The sequence below is a fragment of the Acanthopagrus latus genome, chromosome 10 (genome assembly GCF_904848185.1).
Source record: "Acanthopagrus latus isolate v.2019 chromosome 10, fAcaLat1.1, whole genome shotgun sequence".
Lineage (NCBI taxonomy): Eukaryota > Metazoa > Chordata > Actinopteri > Spariformes > Sparidae > Acanthopagrus > Acanthopagrus latus.
The window spans coordinates 8,258,730-8,276,586 of record NC_051048.1 but is presented as its reverse complement, the minus strand read 5'-3'; the positions used below and the strand labels follow the sequence as shown (position 1 = coordinate 8,276,586).

At 46.1% G+C, this 17,857-nt stretch overlaps 3 protein-coding genes and 1 long non-coding RNA gene across 5 annotated transcripts; 2 read left to right on the top strand and 2 right to left on the bottom strand.

The window, feature by feature from the left end:
* The first annotated feature begins 38 nt into the window (after positions 1 to 38).
* On the top strand, positions 39 to 6,404 carry man2b2 (mannosidase, alpha, class 2B, member 2). Its single transcript, XM_037112255.1, has 19 exons — positions 39 to 281; positions 448 to 594; positions 688 to 793; positions 889 to 1,061; positions 1,187 to 1,302; positions 1,532 to 1,709; positions 1,819 to 2,017; positions 2,100 to 2,290; positions 2,484 to 2,655; positions 3,264 to 3,400; positions 3,619 to 3,896; positions 4,242 to 4,433; positions 4,528 to 4,771; positions 4,852 to 4,962; positions 5,051 to 5,243; positions 5,364 to 5,510; positions 5,634 to 5,746; positions 5,879 to 5,996; positions 6,077 to 6,404. The coding sequence occupies exons 1-19, from the start codon at positions 147 to 149 to the stop codon at positions 6,178 to 6,180; spliced, it is 3,054 nt and encodes a 1,017-aa protein (XP_036968150.1). The 5' UTR covers positions 39 to 146; the 3' UTR covers positions 6,181 to 6,404.
* Positions 2,505 to 3,348, bottom strand: LOC119027251. Its single transcript, XR_005077324.1, has 3 exons — positions 3,235 to 3,348; positions 2,811 to 2,901; positions 2,505 to 2,641 (listed from the first exon to the last, which is right to left on the bottom strand). It is a non-coding gene; the product is annotated as an uncharacterized LOC119027251 (long non-coding RNA).
* Positions 6,405 to 7,121: 717 nt separating the features above from the next.
* si:dkey-19b23.7 lies at positions 7,122 to 11,381 on the top strand. Of its 2 annotated transcripts, none has more exons than XM_037112257.1 (9): positions 7,122 to 7,203; positions 7,769 to 7,836; positions 8,176 to 8,247; positions 8,318 to 8,389; positions 8,522 to 8,721; positions 9,398 to 9,461; positions 9,559 to 9,724; positions 9,979 to 10,176; positions 10,434 to 11,381. In XM_037112257.1, the coding sequence occupies exons 2-9, from the start codon at positions 7,828 to 7,830 to the stop codon at positions 10,556 to 10,558; spliced, it is 906 nt and encodes a 301-aa protein (XP_036968152.1). In that variant the 5' UTR covers positions 7,122 to 7,203; positions 7,769 to 7,827; the 3' UTR covers positions 10,559 to 11,381. The 2 variants fall into 2 exon arrangements, with proteins under 2 accessions (XP_036968152.1, XP_036968151.1); XM_037112256.1 differs by lacking the exon at positions 7,122 to 7,203 and adding an exon at positions 7,343 to 7,571.
* Positions 11,186 to 16,368, bottom strand: si:dkey-19b23.8 (low density lipoprotein receptor adapter protein 1). Its single transcript, XM_037112258.1, has 3 exons — positions 16,027 to 16,368; positions 13,471 to 14,205; positions 11,186 to 12,916 (listed from the first exon to the last, which is right to left on the bottom strand). The coding sequence occupies exons 1-3, from the start codon at positions 16,040 to 16,042 to the stop codon at positions 12,831 to 12,833; spliced, it is 837 nt and encodes a 278-aa protein (XP_036968153.1). The 5' UTR covers positions 16,043 to 16,368; the 3' UTR covers positions 11,186 to 12,830.
* Positions 16,369 to 17,857: the final 1,489 nt, after the last annotated feature.

Below are 17,857 nucleotides of genomic sequence, written 5' to 3'. Positions count from 1 at the left end.
AAACCACGCGCGAACAAACGCGACGTCGAGTTAGTTTGTTTCTTCCGGGCTTCCGTACTGACCAAAGTCACATGCTGCAGCACAACAAAAATAAGGAAGTCTGGGTGGTGGTGTGAGAAGATAGGAACGCTTCTCTGGCGAAAAAGATGAGGTTTTTAGCCGTTTCTGTGTTTTTTATTTGCTGTTGTCGCTCACATGGAGTGACAGCAGCAGACAAGCCGATTCAGACGTTTGTAATCCCTCACAGTCACATGGATGTTGGCTGGGTGTACACTATTCAGGTAGGTTTCTGTCCCCATAGTCTAAATAAAGTGTTGAACCTGACAGGTATATCTTGTACTGTGTGCTTTATAACAGTTTCCTTTCACCAGCTTCATATAATGTGGATGAATGTATGTGTGTTTCCCCCTTTTTTACATAGTGTAAATGAGTGTGTATGCCTTACAGGAGAGCATGCACGCCTATGCAGCCAATGTGTACACCAGTGTGACTGAGGAGCTGTCAAAGGCCAAGGACCGCAGGTTCATCGCCGTGGAGCAGGAGTTCTTTCGACTGTGGTGGGATACCGTGGCCACAGGCTCTCATAAGAGACAAGTAAAGACACGTGGTGCAAGACAGGCTTGATAAACCGATCCACATGTGCGAAACTGCTGGAGTAACACTTTAAACGCACTAAATACTCAACAGGTGCGGCAGCTGGTGAAAGAAGGCCGGCTTGAGTTCATCATCGGTGGCCAGGTGATGCACGATGAGGCTGTGACCGATCTAGATGATGAGATATTGCAAATGACAGGTAATGCGACACATTTCCTTCCTTCCCAGTGGATGACAATTCAGAGGAAAGAAATGGTAAGCAGGATTTGTCTGTTTGTCTCTGTGCCGTTTCAGAGGGACACGGTTTCCTCTACGAGACATTTGGGGTGCGGCCCCAGTTCTCCTGGCACGTGGATCCGTTCGGAGCCTCGGCCACCACGCCCGTCCTCTTCGCCCTGGCCGGGTTCGACGCCCACCTCATCTCCCGCATCGACTACGACCTCAAAGACACCATGCAGAAAAACAAGGTAGAAGTAAAAGAAGGATGACATTCACATTGGACAGCCCAAATAACACATTTCTTTTGGAGCTGTTCTCACACCAGACCTTAAAAATGGCACCAGAAGTCAGTACATGTTGTCCCCTCTTACAGAAACTACAGTTTGTGTGGAGAGGTTCCCGCTCCCTGAAGGAGAAGCAGCAGATCTTCACTCACGTTATGGACCAGTTTAGTTATTGCACCCCGTCATACGTGCCATTCTCCAACAGGTGGGTCCATATTTATACTCTCCGATTTCTCCCAATGGAACAGCGTCTACTGAAAATGACTTGTAATGTAGGAAAACTGTTAACACACTTCACCTACTCACTTTAAATTGACCATAATTCTGTATCCAGTACAGTTATCTGTTGATTCTCCATTTCATCGCCAGTTAAAAGCACCTTGAAGTTGCTTTAAATAGCAAAACTGCAAGTCAAACATGTTCTTCCGTCTCAGCTCTGGTTTCTATTGGAATGGAGTCGCCTTGTTCCCTGACCCCCCTAAAGACGGAGTTTACCCCAACATGAGCGTGCCCGTCACCAAGGAGACGGTACACCCATACGCCAAGACTATGGTGGAGAACATCAAGCAGAGGGCTGCGTGGTTTAGGACGAGTCACGTGCTGTGGCCGTGGGTGAGTAAATGGGGACTTATAATCTTTTATTCAACATCAAAGCCAACGTAAAGTTTTTCTTTTCTGAGGACTTTTTGTGACGTCCCCCTGCGCCATCTTTGTGTTTCAGGGCTGTGACAAGCAGTTCTACAACTCATCTGTCCAGTTCAACAACATGGATCCTCTAATGAAGTACATCAACCACAACAGCAAAGACTTCGGGGTGACGGTCCAGTACGCCACTCTCGGTGAATACTTCCAAGCCATCCACCAGTCAGATCTTGTCTGGGAGCAGCGTGGAAATGAAGATTTTCTGCCCTATTCCACCGGTGAGAATCTGCACCTGACACAGTCGCCGGCTGCTTCGCATTAAAGGAAAGAAATTAGGCACATTTTCTCGTCATTTCCTAGAGCCGCAGCAGGCGTGGACAGGGTTTTATGCCTCCAGAAATGTTCTGAAAGGAGTGGCACGGCGGGCCAGTGCCCAGCTGCATGCAGCGGAGACTCTCTTCACCCGTTACCGAATCAGCTTCCCTGACGGACCCGTGGCCAAAGACTGGGCGCTGGACAAACTGAGGGCGCTCCGCTGGGCTGTCTCAGAGGTAACTGGTCAAAATATATGTACGCTTTCACAGAAAGAAATGCAAATAATTAATGTTCCTGGTCAAATATGTGCTAAAAATTGGAAAAAGCCAATTAAGTACCTTTTACTCTATCCATTTACATATTTGATTTTCAGGTATGTTTCAGATAAACTTGTCATTAAAATATGTTACGTGCTGTTTTTTCCTTTAGGTGCAGCACCATGATGGCATCACTGGCACAGAGTCTCCCAAAGTGGCAGACATGTACGTGCAGCATCTCCTGCAGGCCATGATGGGAGTGGAGGAGCTTCTGGCCGCACTCTTCCTGCTGCCCCACAACCTTGAATTACCCAGCATCCTCGGGACCCGCTACCACAGGAAAGGTGTGAAAAAGTGCATGCATAGTTAGCATAGCTAACAATGATGGACGCTATGTAAAATCACAAATTGTTTTTTCTTCTACATTTCCGTTGTGCAGTGGTTAAACAAACTAGCTTAATAAGTGGGTTTAAGAGGTCCTGAAGGTTTTTTTTTTTACCTTGGGAGGAGCCAGGTTAGCTTGTAGTCTTTATGGAAAGCTTGGCTAGTCACCTCCTAGCTGTTGCACCGTACCTGAATCAAATAGCTCCCTGAATTAAATAATGGAGAAGCTCAGTCAAAACATTTGCAAACAAAACAAACAAAGAGCTTAAGTTAGCTTTCAGAACAATTTCTGCTTCGAGCTACACGCTAACACTAGCTTGAAGATTAGATCAACAAGGGATTTCTTAAACATGTGGGCTACTATTTAAATTAATAAAGTGCAATATGTACGATTTTAGTTGAAAACATCCAAGCTCCGACCTCCCTGTCCAGACCGCTAGCTGCAGGGCTAACTAACTACAGTTAGCAGCAGTTAGCAGTTACTCTAGTGATGTGCTGCCCCCTATTTGTTAAGAATGCGACATGTGGCCAATTCTTACATATTCCTCCTTTAATCTCCTTGTCCCAGGTGTTCATCAGGCTCTGGAGCAACATGTCATTGTTTACAACCCGTTAGCGTGGAACACAACAACTGTCATCAACTTCACTGTGATGTTCCCCACCGCTGCTGTCTTCGATGATGCCGGACAGCCGGTGCCTGCACAGGTAGTGTGCTTTTTTTGTACGAATTTTAGTTGAAAACAAAACAACAATTCCTCCAAATTGTCAACAGAATGTGAAGAACAGATTAGAATGTGTATTGTGTTCCAAGAATATCTACCAAGTTTTGGATGCTAACCAGCTAGCCCCGGTCGGTTCTCATCCAAACCCCCCTGCTAGCGATGTAAGCCTCGACACTTTCCCTGTGCATGTTCACGTTGCAGATCCAGAGGTCAGCGCACTCCAATGGCACCTACGATCTGTTCATTATGGTGGAACTCGGAGGCCTTCAGCACAGGAAATACCTGATTAAGTTCTCCGAGAAGCAATGCTCCGGCACGCTCAAGTGTGGCTGGACTTACGAAGCCAAGGGGGTTCTGTTCGAGAGGCTCAACGTCCGGGACTGGTTGAAAACAGGGAGGAGGCTCCTGCCTGTTCTGAACCAATGTTACAAGCTGATGTTTGACCAGGATACAAATCTGCTGCACAGCATCACTTATCTGTAAGACTTTAAGCCTCTTGTCGCACCACACAGATGTAGATGAACCTAAACACACATAGGGAGGAGTTTGTGGTTGCACATTATCGCACTCATTCGTCCTGTTGAGCTGACACACTGTAGCGCTTTAACAGTGTGTTAACAGGGATATATTTTAGGGAAATTCCCCTAGAATCACTGGATCAAGCTTCTAAAATGTAAAAGCCTGCTTGTTGATTTGTTTTTACGACAATAAAGGATCAGAGACCAATTCAGCAGATAGATATGGATACACTATTGAGGCATTCTTACTTGCAGCCCTAGTTGCATCCATCACTTCCTGCTTGTCTTCTTTGTCATCCTTGGCAGTCAAGAGAAAAGGCGAGTAAGGATGACTCAGGATTTCTGGGAGTACCACGCAAACGGAGACGTAAAAGCGGGCCCCATCTCTGATAACTACATCTTCAGCGCCAACGGTTCGGCAGTGCGCGCCTACAAGGCTGTGGCGATGGAGATCATCCCCGGGAAGATTGTGACGGAGATAAGGCAGCTCTTCTTCCGGTGGGTAGAATTAACGAATTTGACTTTATTTTTGTTATATATATATTTTAAAAAAAACAAAAAGCATAAGCAAGCATTCGTATTATCTTTCTAGAGAGGAAGGCGATCAAGACTACGCCTTCTCCATCACCACCCGTGTCCCAGAGTGCTTTGGGAGCAGATTGCCGTGTCACAGGCTGGAGCAGGCGTATTCACTGGGGCCGCTCCGCCTCAACACGGAGGTCGTCCTCAGAACCAGCTCCTCCTTGGAGAACAACAGGACCCTGTACACAGACGACAACGGCTATCAGATGATGAAGAGGACGCACAGGAAGTTCGTGAATAACACCGTGGCAAGGGTAAGCGATCCGGACTCTTGAGATTTAGGATGCAACACTGGAATACGTAGAATAATGTACGTGTAATCCGCCTTTTTCAGAACTACTTCCCCATGGTTCGGACAGCCTACATTGAGGACGATCGCAGCAGACTGGTGCTGGTCAGCGACAGAGCTCACGGCGTGTCCAGCCAAGCTGACGGACAACTCGAGGTGCAAAGAAACAAAAAGCTGTGAAAAACAGAAAAGCCCCCCCGACAAACAGAAAACATGTTTAACGTCCCATGTGTTCTGTCACCAGGTCATGCTCCATCGACGTCTTTGGAACAATTTGGCCTGGAACCTCGGCTACAACCTGACCCTGAACGACAGCTCGGTGGTGAGGCCCACCCTGTGGATGATGCTGGGCTCTGTCAGTGCCACCTCCGGGCTTTACCAGAGGGAGGCGATAGAGCTGCAGCACAGACCCGTCGTCATGCCCATCGACCAGCCTCGTGAGTGCTGGCTTTGGAAAAAAACATTAAGAAGTGTCTAAGCCTGAATAATGTATGACCTCATTACAATGTATCTTGTGTTGGTCTGACCAAACTCCCCCAATCTCTTTTTGCCTCTAGAAAGACCCTGGCAGGAGAAGGAACCCAAAGAACATTCTCCTCTGCATTCAGTCGTCCTCCCGCCGAATCTCCACCTGCTCAGCCTCAGCATCCCCGGGTGGAACTACAGCTCCAATCACAGTGTTCACCTCAGCCACGTTCACTCGGGTCAGCTGCTAGACACACCGAGGGTGTTGTGAGCTTTCTAAAGTCATTTTTGTCATTTTGGAACTTAACAGGCCTTTGTCTGTCTTCTGGAACATGAAAATGTAACCATATGTGTGCATCTAGGCAATGACATGCGCTCAGAGCCAGACTACGACCGGGTCCTGTTGAGGATCATGCATCTCTTCGAGGAGGGAGAAGACCCCGAGCTTTCAAAGCCAGTCACCATAAACCTGAAGGTGTTAATGAAACTTTTACTCATTTTCCGTGTTAATGTCACAGTGTAATATGACAAAAAAAAAACTTTTGATTTTCTTAACTTTAAAATAGAATTTTGCATAACAGTTATTTCTGTCATTTCTTGTGAACAGGATGTTCTGCGGGGCATAGGGGAAGTAAAAGTGCTGGAGGAGCGATCTCTCACAGGAACCTGGGACATCACAAGTCTGCAGAGGTGGAAGTGGAAGACGGCAGACAACTTGGAAACGAGTGAGAAACGGCATTTAAATAGACTGTGGATGATACACACATTTTGTAAGATACTAACAAACAAACTGTCTTTCTCTCAGACAACAACAGCTGTCAGAGCTGTGGAGGCGACGCTTTCACCGTGACCATCTCACTCAAAGAGATCAGGACCTTCTTTGTCCACTTCACCTCCGGGAACTTTTAGGCCAGAACTGTGTTTTGTCTTCTGTGAAGATAACCAATCCTTAGACACAATATGAGATCACTTTTCTTCTTTTTTTTTTTTTAAACATGTGATTCCTGGTGTCACTGATGATTAACGCTCTTTCTGCAGATCATGTTACTTTGTTGGGAGGCACTAATGTTGTTGATGAGGTTTTTCGATTCCCTGATGACTCTCACCGAATAAACTTGATTATTACTGTCAAACGTCTGACTTCATTGAGACATACCAAACAGCAAGCAGCATAATAAGGTTAGTCTGATGTTGGGGATTTGTACTGTGTTATAGATTGAGTTCTCCTGCTGTGGATGCCTTTACATCATGACGTTGAAGGTTATAAACCTTCAACGTTTACAAGTTAGAACATATTTTAAGATTAACTTTAAGTCACTGCAGCAATGTGTTAAGTGTGCCATATGTAAGAATTATAGAATTATAACATTCAAAACTTAACTCAGATTAACAGAATGGGATGTAGTAACAGTTTGGACATTATGACATCTATATATTACCTTGCACAGCATGTTTAGCATGCTACGGTCATGCTATAGTCATGGCCCAAAGCTCCTGTGCTAACAGTATAAACACCAACACTTCGCCGGTGCTCCGAGCCCCCAAATTGAACAGCTAGCTGCACTGAGCTAATTAGCTAGTGGCAGCTAGGGTCACCAGCAGTTAGCGGTTATTCCGGTGCTGCTCCCGATTAGTTCCAAGCATGAATTCAACAGATGCCACATTACATATGGCACCTTAAGGCTAAAATTCGGACATGCTAAGTGAAACAAAAGTCACAAATGAGACAAAGAGAAATGATTACAGTTTAGTGACAGATTTCTAATGTATATACCTTTAAAAGAATAGTTCTAAGTTTTGAAAACATATGAATGCACTTTCTTAATAAGTTTAGGAATTAAGTTTTCTGTCCTGTCCAGTTTATAGGCTAACTCACCTCCAGCGCCTAGCTTAGCTAACTCTTACAGGACCGAGTAAAGCAGTTGAAAACAGGTAGCCTGGTTTTTATCCAAATAATAATAATAATAATAATAACAATAATAATAATAATAATAATAATAATGATAATAATATTTTGCCCAAAGCTGCCTAAGTGGCACACAATCTTTCGTTTGTTTAGTCTACATGCTAACAAACAAGCAGTTAGGGTCACAACCCTCATGCTAACACTTTATGCTAGGACAAGCTAATTTGTCGAGTGTTTCAGTGTTGGGCTGTCTCTCTTCTGAGTTTTCTTTCGGCACCTACGTGTAGAAAGTAATTGTTTTAAATTCTTACGGGGATATTTTCACTAATATCATTATGTCGTCGGTGACGTGGTGCCGCTCGGCCTCAAACAGAACTCATTTCAGCTTTCAAAGGTAATCCACCAACATGGCCGCTAGGGGCTCCCACACACAGACACACGGTGCCATCATCACCAGACTGACTTCATGCAGTCAGACACAGACAAGGCAACACCCGAGGACAACAAAACCTGAGTCTGTCTGCTTCACAACAGCAGCTAACCAGCATTGAAACAGCACCATGTGAGATCGTCTTTATTTTTTATTTTTAGCGTCGGCATGTCATGATCGACCGGGAGGAAGAGGACGTTTTTCTGCGATTTGGTTCAAGATGAGCAGCGTGAGTTGTTTCCTTCACGAAATGAGCCTCTTCTCTCAGCTGATGATTTACGATCGGGGTGCAGAGACGATGTTTTCAAGCGTGTTGTACGTTTATTTTTAACACCACGTGTGCCTTATTTTCTATGTATGCATCCTTTAGCGTTAACGCATTAATTGTGGATAAAGATGCAGGATGCTGCCATCAGGCGCTGCATGTGTTGCTAGGATACTACAGGGAGGGGGCTTGATGGGGATCCCTTAGGTGCTGGAGGATTTTTAGGTCAGGATTGAGCAATTTCAAGCTTTAGTGCCCAGTTATATCTTATAATTCTCACAAATACATCCCCTCTTTGTCTAGAAAAGAGAGAGGGATCAGAAGAGGAAGTTGCAGCATTTTCTTAATGACCTGGCTCTTCTTGGATCATTGCAGGTAAGTGAATACACTTGCAGGAAACATGGTGAACAACTATATCTTGAAAATAATCTTGTGTCTGTTTCAGGGCTTTAAATACTTCCAGCCTTGGCTAAGAGGGAAGGAGGAGTTGCTGCTGACGGTCGTTAATGAGGATCTGGTAAGTTTCTGCTGTGCATTTTAATCACTGCTGCACATTTTCAGTAAAACAAGTGGCAGAAAATACATAAATGATGCTTGTGGGCATCTTTCCTCATGTATTTATACCGTATCACCCCCCCGTGTTCTGCAGGGGTGGCGTTCCCCGGGTTTCCTGGTCTCCAGGGCCTCCTCCTGCTCCTCCAGCAGCAGCTGTAACAGCAGCAATGTCTCCCCCAGCAGCAGCGCCCCCAGCGTGGACAGCGGCGGCAGCTCGCCCCTGCCCGGGGAGTGTCCGCCGCGTCCTCGAGACCACCAGCTGCACGCACACAAGACACAGCCGCAGACTGCCAGGTGATTGGTACATGTATTCGTGTTTGGTTTCTGGGAAAGCAGCTGATATTTGTGGTTTGAAGCTGGGCAGCAGCTTAATGGAGGAGCATCTCTATTGACATCCATCGGTGAGCCACTTCCTGTTAGTGCGGTACAGAAACAAAACAGGTTTTCATTAATAGTCGATTGATGTTTGTTTAAGGATGTCAGATCCCACCTATTTTCTTTTTTGTATGCTTTAATGTTCAAAATACACATTATTTTTCTCATAACTTCCACCGCTGCAGCCTCTGTTTGAATGTTCTTTATTAGCGCCTGTCTCTTTAAGGCCCCCCTCTCCCGAAAGGCCCAGTCCCTGCTCTGATTGGCCGGCTATGGCAGGCCTGAGAAAGCACCACCCACTTCTGCATTGGCTCTGTTGGTGTTTTTACAGCTATGGCCATGCCAAGGGCGGTGACCTCGTTTCCCTGTGGACTGAATGTTTTTTGTTTGTTTTTTTTAATACTTTAGCAGTGTTTATACAGCACCTGGACCTGCGTTCTAATCAAAAAGACATGGAAATACTTAGAATATGGGAACTTTCAAGAAATGGAACTCATTAGGCTTTAAACAACTGCTCCCAGGTGCAGATGTGTGCGTTTGTGCTTGCAGACTGAAGACACAAACTCATCGATCGACTCCTGTCTTGTGTCCTCAGGGACCCCGGCACCGAGGAGCACCTCCTCCCAGCCTCTCCCAGCGAAAGAGAGATAGCAGTGCCCGTAAGTGCTCCACGCAGACACTTTGAACTCCAGCATTAACTCACTCGCTCCGTCCCACAGCCTTGACTTTGTCCCCCCCCCCCCAAAAAAAAAACAGGAGGTGAACTGCACTCTGTTCCTGCTGGCCGGCTACGTCAAGTACGGGAGGCCCCACGCCTGGATCCGCTCCAACCACGAGCGGCTGGTCAACATCGGCGGCACCGATTCGATGGTCAAGGACACGCCCATGAAGCTCAAGTCCATCTCGGACTGGCAGACGCGAGGTATGGAAACAATGTGAGGAATCCAAACAGGAGAGAGTTATTGTTTCACTGCACAGATTCAATAATTACACCATTTTCCATGAGCTAAATCAGACACAGATGCTCGGGGTTTAACCGTCTTAGAGACTACTGTGTGGTGGGGGTTAGAGTTGTGGAAAAAGCCGGAGGTGCTTCAGTTATATGGACTAGTACAAATGTTTGTTACAATTTAGCTTTTTTTTTTTCCGTCCCGGTATCGATGATTATTTTTCCAGGTATTCGGGTGTGGGACGTCGTCAGCGAGCTGGTGTGCCTGTGCACCGTTCCCTCTCCCTCCAACCCCTTCGCCCTGGACACACGTTACATCAAAAGCCTTCCCCTCCCTGACCGTTTCCTCGTCACAGGCGCCCTCCTCAACTTCCTGGAGATGTATGTGGTCTACGGGAACCGGGACGAGCTGCACTACGACAAAGGTAGGAAATGTGCAGCAGGGGGTGTCTGTTTTTTTGGGGGTTTTTTTCTTTGATGCTGTCACAGACTGTTGCTCGGCGTGATTTTGTGTTTTGCTGTTTTTGTGACGGCCAGCAGGTGGTGCCGTTTAGCCTCATTTCAAAAAGGGGTCAAACGTGTCTTTGCTTTCAGCTCCACACTTGGCTGCGCTTGAATTTTTAAAGGCATCTGTGAACGTTTTTTTTTTTTTTTTTTTTGATCAATTCCCCTTTCTTTCCAGTGGTGGAGGAGGTGAAGCCTCTGAGGCGTCTCCACGTACAGTCCCTGCTGGAGTTACAGCGACGCCGGGAGTCCTCCGGGTCGGCCCGCAGTCCAACAGGGCCGAACGCTTCAGGAGATGAGTGACTGCGATTTGTTGGCGTCTGATATACGTTGTCTACTTGGAGATGAGACACTTTTGCTGACTTTCTGGGAGGAAAAAAAAAAAGAGAAAGCAAATCGGTTCCAATGTGTGAAATCTGTATTTCTGTTTTTATTTTTATTGTGGTGTGTTTAATGCCCCATATAACCGCAAGTGCAATGACATCGGAGTGTGTTTATCTAACCTGCAGGAACAAAAATGTCTAAAGAGAGCTCTTGTTGCAGCATCATACGTCCCCATTTGTTTCAGTGCCGTTCAGACTGAGCTGCATCGCCACTACAGCTCGAAGGCGGTCACATGTACGAGAGCGTTTGGAAATGTGAAAACACTGGAGAAGTAACCCTGGTGGGAAGTGAGTCACATGACTGAGATTAAACATCCCAGGACCTCTCTGAATGTCTTGCCCTGCTACCCCCCGAAATGTTCATCCTGCTCTCTCACACACACACACACACACACTTAACAAGAACTTTGTTTTCTTCAGGCCAAATATAACCGTTTAAAAAAAGATGCAAATCATTCATCGGGGGGGGTCAAAGCTGAAGAAGTTAAAGCTGGTTAAATATGTTTTCCTCTTGAAAAAGGGACAGAACATGTTCAAACAAGCAAAGTCTTGTATAAAAAGTTTTAATATTCCATAAAATACATATTAAATATGTACAGCGACATGAAAACAGTACATTGATAAAAATATGCCTTAAAGCGGGCGCTTCAACCCCCATTTTTCTGAGATCAGGGCTGCGCTGCTTTTTGTAATTGAAAAGATACACCATGAGTACAAAATGTTCAAAATGAAACAGATTAAAACCTAGTGGCACATCAGTCAGCAAAAAAAAAAAAAAAAGGGCAACATTTCTAGCTTCGTTTTGGTCCGAGAACACAAAAATGACACATTGATGGTGGCCTCGGGGTGCACCACTAAATCTTCGTCTGTAAACCTTCAGACAGAAATCACCACCATGACAGCCTGTTATGCAATACCGCACATAAAAAATGCCTGTAATGATCAGTCCAGCTTCGGCACTAGGGCACCTTTTATGGCCTCGCTAATGTGAACCGAGTCACGGGCTCGGAGCTGAACGCACATTAAAAGCGTCCACTGACGAGGCCGCTCAACATGCAAAGTCACGGCTGGATGGCGGGGGAGAGTTTTAAGAAGATTCTCCGTCTCCATTTCACCCCCCGATTGGAATGCAGGTGCACGGCCGCGCATTCCACACCGAGGCTCCACATGGGAACACAGCGTTCCCAGTGTTCGGACACAGACAGACTCTGCAAGTCATGGCCGAGTGTGTGTGTGCGTGTGTGTGTGTGTGTGTTTTTCCACATAGATGCAAATAATTCAGGATAGGACAGGACAGTTATGATCCGGGTTTTTTTGGTGCTTGAAGGGAGGATTTGTTGACCCTGCAGCTTCTGCTAGGGTCTGTTTCTTCCAGTTATTCATTAGGCAGGTGCTGGATGCTGCTGACCTATTAAAATGTAGAAAAGGAAGGAACAACTGATGTGTTCAGGGGTCTGATTTTACAGTTGGAACTGTGGAAAACGCACAGATCATTTCCATGGACCCTGTTCTTTCCTCTATCTTTACATCTACGAAATCATGGCCTAGACTGTCAAAACAGAGACCGAAAGTGTGGTCTTGTCTACCCACTTCAAAGAAAAGATGAGAAACATGCATCCTAGTGCCACAGGATAAAAAAAAATAATTAAATAAAATCATCATGACCTGTCATAAATGTCAGTTAAATAAAAATCCGCCTTCAAAATAAAAGCCTTCGTTGTCTTTCCAGTTTTTTTTAAGTCGTCGCCCTTTCATCGCTGTCGGTTCAATCGTCTCTTCCCAGCATTCTCCTCGGTAGCTTCGGAGAACCAAGTAGAGGTGCCGAGGAAACGAAACGTCCGCAAGTGGCCCGCAGCCATCCACAAGTCCTCGCGCAGCTGTTGACAGGCTGAACAAAAGGAAGCTGTCAGCGGCCTTTTGTGCTACACCGGGCGCCACTCTCGCAAAAAACAAGTAAACTTCGGCGCATCAAAAAAAACCTTCAAGTCCACTCGCTCACTGATTACATCCTCTCACAAGCAGAGTCCTCACGTGTCCAAATATGGACTCGCGCACTTCAAATCCCCTTTTTGTCCGTCCCTCTGTCTTGTAATCCCTCCCTAGTTCTGTCAGTGCTGTCCTCCTTGAGGTTGTCGTCTGGTGAATGTGTTTCCCCCCCCGCCCACCATGTTGGAAGGGTTAAGGCCCGGGGTTCAGTTCCAGTTGTCCGAGGCAGATCCTCTCCTGCTGATGGCCCTCAGGGGGCTGCGAGACACGGAGCCCCTCTTCTTCCAGCGAACTGAAAAAGGGAAAAAGACAGCGAGTCATGAGCATGAGCATCCAACCAACCCCGCTCGTTTGCCCGAGCGGGGCTATCATTTACTTCTACCGACATCAGCACTTGGTTTTCATTACTTTCCCTGAATGCGCTTGCTTCAGCAGTACCTTCAGAAATGTTATCTTTCTAAAACAGCCTGGAGAGCGAGAGAGGAGAGTGCGATAAGGACTATGGATCAGGGAGGTGGTTCGTTAGTCATGCACCATTAAAAGGGCAGTTTGCTTTGGAAAAACTGTTCAAAAACACCTGATTGGTTAGTCCTGCTATGAAGCTAACTGGCCTAGTTAGCATATACTTACATATTTAATCGAAGATGTATTTATTAAACTGGGTCATGGTGTACAAATGCATTAAATTAAAAGAAAGGTGTAATATGCAAGAGTCCCATCGAAATAAAATAGAGGGGAACCGCCGACTGCTGCGAACTGTAGCTACTGTTAGCTCAGTTAGCTGTGCAGCTAGTGGTCTGGACTGGGAGTCTGGAGACCCAGGGAAGCGTTGATGCTTCATCTCACCTTTTCCCAGACTGGCGGGCAGCGTGGAGCTCTTCGCGTTGGCGGGTGAGTTGGACGACTCCTCCACCCGTTTGGCCTTCACCTCTCCCGGCTGCAGCGTGGCCGAGCCGTCCTGCTGCCAGTCGCTCAGCGCCCTCTGGAACGAATGCGCCAGGCAGGCCGTCATGTCTTTCGCCCTCTCCGCCCGGCTGCACCAGAACACTCGACACTGCAGCTGCTGCCCATGATGTTTGCAGATGTACAGGAAGACGTTTGGCCGGTTGACGTCCGCGGCGCAGTACGCGATGTCCTGCAGGTACGTCTTGGTGAGCTGCCGACCCGTGCTCAGCTCCTTGACCTCGACGTATCTCGGTCGCACCACCAAGGCGTGATCTTTGCTCAGCTTCTTCCCGTTGGCAATACCTTCCAGCAAGTGGCTGATGGCGTCCTGGGCCTGCTCCCGATCCAGAGAGAAGATTTTCTCCGTTCCCAGGTAGTGGACCTTGAAGAGAGGGTCGCCGTGGGACAAAGACTCCGTGCGGTCGCGCCGAAATCGGCGCCGGAGCGCCGCGGGAGAGTTCTTGAGGGTCTGCATGAGGTGGAAAGTGCTGAGGGACATGGTGCGCCTCAGGCTGGGTTTGGAGGGAATTTTAGCTGAGGTGTATCTGCCAGTGGTCAGCCGGTCTTCTTCAGAGCCTCTCCCACTCTTCCACCTCTCTTCTATAAATGGAGCGTAGTTGCATCCACTGCTTTTATCTGAAACGAGACAGACACAGACATTGACGTTAGTGGATCCATTTTTTGAGGAGGCCTGAAAAGGGGCCTTGATCTTTGCTCAGAGTCAGACAACCGAGGACTTTCTCAGGTGTGAAGCAACTCCTCCTTTGTTACAGTTTATGTGCAATCTCATGCATTCGCCTCCTCAGTGAGCGGAAAAAAAAAAAAAAAACCTCAGTCAGCACAAGTTGTACCGCAGCTTGGAAAAACAAAAAGGCCACCGAACAGGATCAGTTACAAATGTGACGCATTCAGTGAGGAATATTCATTTACCACAGATGCCAGCCCATCAAATATTTACGTGCAGGTTTGACTCGTGCTTTGTCCTCAGTGCAGTGGGGCATTGCGAGACGTACAAACACCATTAAGAACTGGAGGCATGCCAAAATAAATCGAAGGTTTACTGTAACACACAGAGAGAGACCGCTCACATCAGTGTGTTAGTTACTGGAGGACCTGGAGGACTTCTGTGACCTCACTGCCTCCAGTCTTATGCAACCTCTACATTTGGTCACCCATTGTCTCCCAACCTACAAACCCACAGGTCCGCCTGCTCTCCATTGTATCGAACTTTGTTTTTTCCCCTTTCTCTTTTCTCGGCCATTCTCTCAACATCCGAGCTCCGTCCTCAGAAGTGAGCTGCGGGGAGAACCACCGACCGCTCCAAGGCGACGGGGCCATTGTTAGTCGGCCCCGCTGCTCAGGAAACAGCTTTGCATTCCCCCCCCTCCTAAATATTTCTCCTGCAAACAATGGCATGCTTGTGTGAGTGTGTCACATCGCAAGAAGGGGATGCGAGATGGCCCAGAGGCTGGGCAGCGCCAGGACATGCACACATACAGCTACACGTGTGGGTCACAAACACGCACACACAGATGGCCATCTGATTTGCATCAGCCCGCTGGCTTTCTCCGTCACAACGCACAGCACAAATCATAGTAATCAAAAACAAACACAAATCCACATTTGCATCCACGTTAGACCTCACCGTTGTCTTATTCTGATGTGAGTAAAATAACTGTCAACTGGGCAAAGAGCTGTCACATCCAAATGGTACATACTTCCTAATAGTTTAACCTGAACACTAATATATGGGGGAAAACACAAATGGATAAGACTGTCAACTAAAAGGCAACGTTATGGATCCAGGATGCTCTTCAAAAAGGCAGAGCTTACATGAAATATACACGGCAAGAAGTTGTGCTCACCCGATCTTAAAGGCAATCAATGGATGGCAATGGCAAACTAAGTCAGACACTCAATCCTTGTGAGCCGAATTAACCAACAGAGCCTGGTGATCATTTCTTCAGCTCACAAAATATGCTGAGCATTGACTAGTCTCGGGAATAAGAGAGATAACTTTAAAATGGAAGTTTTGCGAGTGAGGTTCCAGGATGCACTTCACAAGGCAGCGCTTACATTCAACCCACACGTGAGGAAGTTCGTCAGATCTCAAAAGCAGTCAACGGATGGCAATGGCAACCTGAGTCTTGTACTCCTTCTTCTAATGCCGAATTGACGAGAAGAGCGAGGTGATTAATTGAAAAGCTCACAAAAGTAAACCGAGCGATGTACAGTGACCGGAATGAGCGTTGGAACTTTAAAACGAAAGGATTTGTGAGTGAGGTTCGGCGAGCCCCCGAGGCGTCTCGAAAAACTCCACACTTCAGGGCATGGGCAACTGCCACACCGCCAAAAGCCACAAAGTTTTCTCTGTGCGTTTTACTAATACAGCATTAAACAATGATTTAAACACCACTGTGGGTGTTCTATTCAAATAAGTTACTAAATTAGTCTTACCTGGCCACAGTTTCATGCAAACGACGTCGCCGTGCGCCTCAGGTGAACCGCAGAGTCCCGTGATCCTTCCAAACACACGGGGCAGGTGGAGGTTCCGCAAGTCCGCATACAAAACAAGCCGGGGCTGTCAATTTTATATGAAAAAAATATAACCGATTAACCGACCGGTATCGACAAACTCTCCGGCTTAAAAGACGTCAGGTCTCGGTGATCCTCGTGCGTAAAATACGCGCCAGTGAGAGGTGTGCGACAGTGTGAGAGGGGTTTTTTTATGCAGGACAGGATTGAATCACGCTCTCCCGTCTCTCTCTGTCTGTGTGTGTGAGGTGAGTGAATCAGACCGCCCGTGGGAAGCGTTTTAAAACAGCGTAGGCGCGAGCTCGTCACACGCGGGGACGCGCACTTGCGTCTGTGTGGCAGCGAGGGAGGCGCGTTGGTGCGCGCGCGGAGGGAGGCGATGATTTACAAGAGGCCGAGGAGGTTTTCACTAGCTGGCAGGATGGCTAACAATTAACCAACATGCTGCCTTTTTTACTGGAACTAGTTTTTTTTCTAGGAGATTTATGGCATTGTATCTCATCTGTGTACACATTTATGCACATATATTAAAGGTGCACTGTGTAAGTTTTGGGGGAAGAAATTTCAGGAGGGATTTGAATGATTTTGTTTTTATGCCTAAACCATGTAAATAACCAAACTGACTGACTTCAAAGGACAAATAGATTCATACTGTTTAACTTTGTTTATATGTGGCGGACCCTGCCACCTTTCTAGCTTAAAACAGCATCCTGGGGCCCTTATTTTCCTCTGCGGACAGCTTGTTTATTCAGTAATGGAAAAAAATATATATGACTGGGTTTGTATTATTACCTCATTTATATTGTAAATGTCAACATTCTGAGCACAGTGCCCCTTTAACCCCTTATTGTCTCTTTTATTAGCTTTAAAGGTGCACTAACTTTTCTTTTAGTTCTGTTTTAGTTATGTAGCCCTATATTTTTTAACTTTAGGATGTTTATGATCTTTTCATTCTCACTCAACCATAACTAAAAGTAGTAAGCTTGCTTTGCTCTAATCTAGAGTAAACATATGGCTTTAAGTAGGTCTAAAATCTCATGTTAACTCTTGCAAACTGCTACTCTGTGTATCAAGGGCTCTGTCTGTTTATAGGCCTGTAAAAAAAAACAAAAAAAAACAGAAAGGTGCACAGTGTCCCTTTGAGATTGTAAAAAAATCGTAAATATGATGTTTACACATGGCTCCGTACTGAAGTGACTCAAGTCGTTTGGTTCAAGTCTCAAGCAAGTCATTTCCTCTTCAAAATGAGTCTTTAGTTAAGACAAGTCAAGTCGTATAATATAAAGTCATATAAAAGAAAAGACAGGTACCAGTACCAGTCTTATAATGATATTATTGGTCAATTTATGTATCCTGTTCAAAACGACTTGAATTTGTATTATAATTATTGCCATTCAGTGAAATAAATGTATTCACACAATGGGAATAAACTTCAGAATAGCTAATTTGTCTCTCAATTTCTTCTCAGTCAAATATTTTTCTGTCTCCATGACTCCTAATTGGTGAAATACTGAAGGCCAGAGTAAAAACAAAACAAAAAAAAAGCTAAAAACCTGAAGTGAAAACCTAAAATGCACACAGACAACACATTTGAGTCTATATTACCAAAGTTGAGCCGCAAGCCTTCAACTTCCAAGTCAGACTCCAGTTTTAAGTCCTTTATTTTCTATCAAGTCAAATTTCAAGCCCCATGGGTGGCTATTTGGTATGTTTTGGAAACTTTGTGATCTCTTTGTATTTCCTCATATGTTTA